At 34.4% G+C, this 6,291-nt stretch overlaps 1 protein-coding gene across 3 annotated transcripts in view; it reads left to right on the forward strand.

Annotated features, from left to right (window-relative positions):
* The window catches only part of LOC118274884 (toll-like receptor 6), a 66,456-nt gene extending 62,615 nt beyond the window's left edge, over window positions 1-3,841 (forward strand). For all 3 annotated transcript variants that reach the window (XM_035592656.2, XM_035592647.2, XM_035592662.2), the window contains one exon: window positions 247-3,841. In XM_035592656.2, the coding sequence (XP_035448549.2) occupies window positions 275-2,002 (1,728 nt within the window). In that variant the 5' untranslated portion in view covers window positions 247-274 and the 3' untranslated portion in view covers window positions 2,003-3,841. The remainder of the gene's footprint in view (window positions 1-246) is intronic.
* The last annotated feature ends 2,450 nt before the right edge of the window (window positions 3,842-6,291 follow it).

Raw genomic sequence — 6,291 nt, forward strand, 5'->3', positions numbered from 1 at the left:
GATTTTTCCTTATTTTGTAGATATAATTAATTAGGTACGTTTTAGAGACCAACCTCGACACAAATTGTGTACAGAATACAGTTGAGTTATGTAGCAATAACAACAACGTTACCTAGTATATACTAGCCATTTATTTTGGAAATTACACATAGTAGTAATTTGATAATATGGATAACTATCATCAGCACTTGACGTGTTATTGTGTCATTCACAGTAAATTTACAACATTTTATTATCTTGTTACAGATCTCCTGTGGCGTATACATGAGATGTTATGGGCTCCTGCGTAGCGAAGTGGCGCTGGTGGGTGGTAGTGGTGGCATGGGCGTGGGGCGCGGCAGCTCGCACGCTATGCCCCGCGCGCTGCGCCTGCGACGACGCACTACGCGCCGCCTCCTGCGCCAACGCCAGCCTGGAGATTGTGCCCATACAACTGAACCCAGAAGCCACACACATCAACCTAACACACAATGCTATCGACAACCTTCTCTACACTTTCGGCTTCTACACGCAGCTTACTGTCCTCGACATTTCCTACAACAGAATCGTAGACTTAGGTAGTAGAAACTTTGAAAACAACATGGAAATGACTCATCTTAATTTGAGCCATAATTTTCTAAAGCGCTTAGATAAGGACACATTTATTGGACTGAAAAGTCTTGTCGACTTAAATCTAGCAAACAATGAAATATCAAACATACACGTGCAGACATTTAAAGACTTGACTGCGCTAGAGAGGCTAGATTTGTCTAACAATAAACTAGTGAAGTTTGAACCGGATACTTTCAAGCCTTTGATGTCACTGAAGATTATATCACTCAAGAACAATTCTATATTAGACATACCGTCTAATAATCTCGCATTTATAATGCATCTAGAAGTTCTAGACTTGTCAGAAAACTTAATAGAACAAGTCCCAAAGCATGGTATACCATATTTGCAGGAATTGAAACATTTAGACTTGAACAACAATTTAATTGAAAGTGTGGATCAGTTAGGATTTCACAACTTACCGTCACTGCGGCACCTGGACCTGAGTGATAACAACATGACATCAATCCCGACGTCGGCCCTGTCTAAACTATCAAACTTGTCCCATTTGTACCTAAGTGGAAACTTTTTTCAAAACGTTACGGCGCTTTCGTTCCAAAGTCTCTTCCATTTAAAACATTTACACTTGAGTAGACTTTATGAATTGGAGAGAATTGACTCAAGAGCTTTTGTGGACAATATAAACTTGCAAAAAATATGGATGAACGAAAATGTCAAAGTCGGTGAAGTTCCGCCCAGATTGTTCCATGGCAACCCGAAGCTGACCCACATCTATATGAAGAACAACGCATTAGTGGCTCTTGAAGCGTCACATTTCCCAATAGACAGACTGCAAGAACTGGAAATTGCTGGGAATCCCTTCGCATGCAATTGTTCTTTGTTGTGGTTGTGGAAACTTGGACGAGAGAGTGAAATCAGCAGCAGGAAGTCTGGGAACACGAGTTCCATTCTTAAAATAGACTATGAGGACGTGAAGTGTGCAGCTCCAGCACATTTAAAGGGTGTCCTCTTTGTACAGATTCCGGAGTCGGAATTTGGGTGCTCGAGTGGATGGGTGATAGTAGCGGTAGTAGTGCTTACTGTGAGTATCGTGATAAGCGTGGTTGGTGGTGTTTTGTACTTCATGGGACCCTTGAAGAAGTGTAAAGGGGATAAGTCAAAACAAGTCATGACGAGTGTCATGATGAATGGTGATGTGTCAAAATTAGGGAATGGATTAGGTTACTCAACGCGAAGTAGGGAACAGGACGCCAAAAGAGACGTTGACCGATATCTAATGATTGGGTCCTCAGTGAGTAATAACTTTCATTCGTTGAATCCTCCGTGGCATAGTGTGGACAAGAATCCTTACTACCAGGAGGACAGTGAGGAGCACATCTACCAGCAGTTTGCCTATGAGACGATTCCTCACCACAGAACGCCGGAGAAACCACACATAGTGTACGTCTAACATAAGTTGTGCGCAAAGGACAATATCGCGGGTATATTTTCTTTGCTAAGTTATACGAACGAAGTTGTGTACTGTCGTCAAAATGACGAGGAACATTGAATTTGCAATAATGTATATAGTGATATGAATAAAATGTAATATGTGATAGCTTTGTATATAGACGTGTAAATATATTACTCAGTGCAGATAAAGACATTACTTTATAGACATTTTCGATTTTGTACTTACTTACTTATTTAGTCATGTTTATACCTAATATTGATTGTCACATTCACTTGTACGTAGTGTGAACGTTTATTTGATTTATTTACTAGTTCCTCAGATATATGGGTACTCGATTACTTTAAGTGCTTTGTAAAATTCTCTAAGATGTTCAATAATAAATGAATATTATATTCATGTGTAATATTAAAGTATACATTATATATTTTCAGAATTGAAAACACCAATACTTAATGAAAACTTTGTACAAATATGAGCAATATAGAATAATTTGAAATGTTATGTCGTTAATTTAATTCGATACATTGTTATAGCATACTTATTATTAGTTGTATTTAGAGATGAAACTTTTTAACAGTAAATGCTAAGAACATTAATTACCTATCTACATAAATACATAGATTATACAATAAACCAGTTGCTCTGATGATGAGGGGTACAAAATACAGTTTTATTGGCTTTACAAAATGATTTCAATGGAAACTTATTTTAATAATATTCTGTTGATAGATATTCTGAAATTAATATTTTTGTACTTAGTGAATACGTGAATGAGTGTTGGGTCTGAAAGTTTTTGGTTTCAAGTTTGATAGGTTTCGATGCGGTTTTTGCATAAAAACTAGAAAATATTGAAATGTCTTTGCAATAGAGAAATCTGTGACTATTTTATTAATTTATCGACATACTTCGAAGTTAAGAACTACTGATAAATACGAGGTCTTTCTGCATTTCTGGTTGGGTAGAGTGATATTGAGATTTTCACTTAAGTTTTTTTTTAAATTGCAAGAAGATTTGAGCAATTTTGTTTTTGAAAATTAACTCTGTAATATTAAGAGACTGATATATGAGTGTCCTTCATTTCACACAGAAAAGTAAAATAATTGTTCGAAGTATGTTGAGTAAAATAATAAAGCTGCAGATTATTTCTACTGACTGTACCTACACCTAACAAAAATACATATAAATGTGTATAGAGGAAATGTTTTCATTCTGTTAATAATTGTGATTATATACTATTTGTTTATAAGTTAATGTTAAAGTCCCTGATTGTGTACATTGTTTTTTAATGTAAAATCTATGTTTATATTGTTAAGCAGAAAACGCACTACGTGGCTGAATTTTTTGCCCATTGGTTGTGTCTTAAAAATGTCTTCAGAATGTCAAATAATAGCTGACTAGTGCGTTGTGCCTTAAACCTTAAAATACTACACATTTCAGTTTGAGTTCTGTTAAAAAAACATTAAAATAAAGAGAAATTAAAAACACAAGCTGAAATCGCCAGTATTTTAAGGGCTTAAAATCCAGATTACTTCACAAAGGAGAGATGTGACTGTTCGTACCAAAAACTTTAAGATCCAACATATTTAAATTGTTCTAGCTGAAGTAATCACTGCAATTATAATAATTTTTATACAATACATAAATACATATAAAAATATATCTAATACGAATTTCATAAAGATATATCCGCTTCATAACCAACCTATTCAGTCGGTACCTACAGTAACGATAGTTTAAGGCTATTTATACATACTACTTAAAGAAAAACCTTTTGTTATGAAACTTATTTAAATATATAATGCATTAAAACAAACGACAAATAAACAATTAAAAATATTAATTGCATTTTAATTGAAGTAAGCACTCTGAACGCTCATTCCAATTAATTATTGTGAGCCAATTCATAATTGGAGTGAGAAATAAAATTTTGATATGTAGCTGTGTAGCTATATGTCTGTTGACCCACTCGTGTTACATCCAATTATGAGGAAGTCCTTATAGTATTGTGATTTTTTTATACTTATTAAGATGACGTTTGGCCTCCATCTCGTCTGGTGGTAAGCAATGATGACCAAGCTAAGCTATTAGCAACCTGTTCATAGGTATTTTATTTACACCCATGTTGTAAATCTGGCAAGGAATTCCATTCCTTGAATAACGATCAAAAAATTTTGCTATAGACAAATAGACTTAAATTATAATGAGGACAGAAACTGAAGTTTACTAACATTTCATCAGTTATGTTATTGGTCCCGTTATGGTACCTGAAAAAATAAATAAAATGAAATATTATAAAGAAAGTCGCTAAATACAACAATCCTGTAGGCGGTCGAACCAGATCATTTGGACTAACGATCCATTAGTTATTAAAAATAGTGTATTATACTTCTCCAAATTCTCATAAAAATCCAAACGTTATGTTCTAAATCAATGAAGTAAGTATCGTGTTATGTAAGTATAGAAAAGAAAATTTCCATGAATAAATCGACAAAAGGTACTTTTGTAAAACTAATCAGTGAGTTCACTGAAATTTACTCAAAAGTGAGATATCGACATGAGTGTGTGAGTATGAAAGAGTATAATGTAAAGCTTACAAGCGAATAAACATCGATAGAAAATCCTAACGAGCAATTGTTGAGTGGTCTTCCAAGGATCCTCTATTTCTTTTTCCGATCTTAGGGAACTTGAATCATCTGGAGCTGTGGACTGCCTAGCGGGTTTACCGTGGCTCCGGCTGAAAAACCAGGAGTAGGAACGGGGTGGTTTTTAGCCAGTAAGAGACTGACACTCCCTCTCACCTCGCCCAAGGCGGGAGAAGTCATTGGATGATTTTCTCCACTCAAAAAAAGGGAACTTGACTCTCTGTTCTAATTGTAATACTTTATCCGAGTCAGTAATCAAACCTGAAACTCATTACACAACATTTTTTTTTCAATAAACAGAAAACATAAAATTAAATTACTAGAAGCAGGACTACAGAATGAACCCAATATGAAATATCCAGTAAAGCTGAAAAAAGGATCTACCTAATTATTCTCAACGGAATCAAGATGATTCGAGGGTACTTGGGAAGCTTGCAAATTGACTGGGACATGAAAGTGCTCTCAAATTAGAGGGAGACAGAACCAACGTATTATCGTAGCGGTTAATAACCTTAATAAAACAGTGTTTATGTGTACAGCTAGAAGTAGTTTTACTATTATTGTGAATAATATCATTAATCCCTGAAGGGTTTTTCAGAGATGCACAATGCAATTAGAAACTAAATGCAACTTTCCTGCATTATTTCCAAAAAGCTCAACTAAAGGTTATGCTACATCGTGCCTCCTTTCTGAATATAAACTATTCAAACTGAAAAAAAAGACCTCGAAATTACTCAGTCGCTTTTGCTGACCCCACGACCGATAGGGCAGCTATTGTAATAGAAATATAAAAACTTCGGTCAAAAAAATAAATAATTTGGTACTTACTATTCGGAAATGGTCTCATAGCAAATGAGTGTTAATACAATATTTAAATACATATAATATCTTGAGTATGTAGTTCAGGTATGTACCCTACTAATGAAAAAAATACTAGTCTACCACTTCTTCAGATAAGACCTCATTTAGATTTCATTCCAACTCTATCTTAGTCTGACCCTACGATAGCCTAGCTTTCCACAACAGTGAGGTGTGCAGTAGTATAATATTAGTTAGGTATATTTAATCAGTTCAACATTTAACTAGACCAAAATAAATAGGGAAAATAACGCATCATTATCCGCAGTAATTAGGTACACCAAAATGAGGAACAAAGTATCGCTCTAATTATATTACTGGTATGATTAACTGTAATGCAATTCTCTACTATTTTGTATGCCACATTTACCTATCGACATTATTTACACCAAAACCACTACATTTATCACTAAAACATTGGAAATAAAGTGCATTAACAGATACATAACTATGTAAATACTCCCATTTTATACCAGTATTAATTAGGCGATTTAAATACGTAAATAAAAGCTAATTTATGTACACTGATGCCGTAAAACATCGGATATAAAACTCTTACTAAAAGCAAATACGGGAATCATAAAATTTATCGAAGGTTCCAGAGTAAAAAGTTTTGAAAAAGAAGTTGAAAACGACTTGTTTCTTTGATTAAGTCGATAAGTACGGTTGAAAAGAATTAAAAGCAATTTGAAACGGTCATTGTTTTAGTGTAAAGTTTGTCGTAATATAAATTCTAATTAACATGCAGAATTTTCGTTCCTAGACTGCTTTTTATAAACACGAAAA

Source organism: Spodoptera frugiperda, chromosome 15, assembly GCF_023101765.2.
Source record: "Spodoptera frugiperda isolate SF20-4 chromosome 15, AGI-APGP_CSIRO_Sfru_2.0, whole genome shotgun sequence".
Taxonomy (NCBI): domain Eukaryota; kingdom Metazoa; phylum Arthropoda; class Insecta; order Lepidoptera; family Noctuidae; genus Spodoptera; species Spodoptera frugiperda.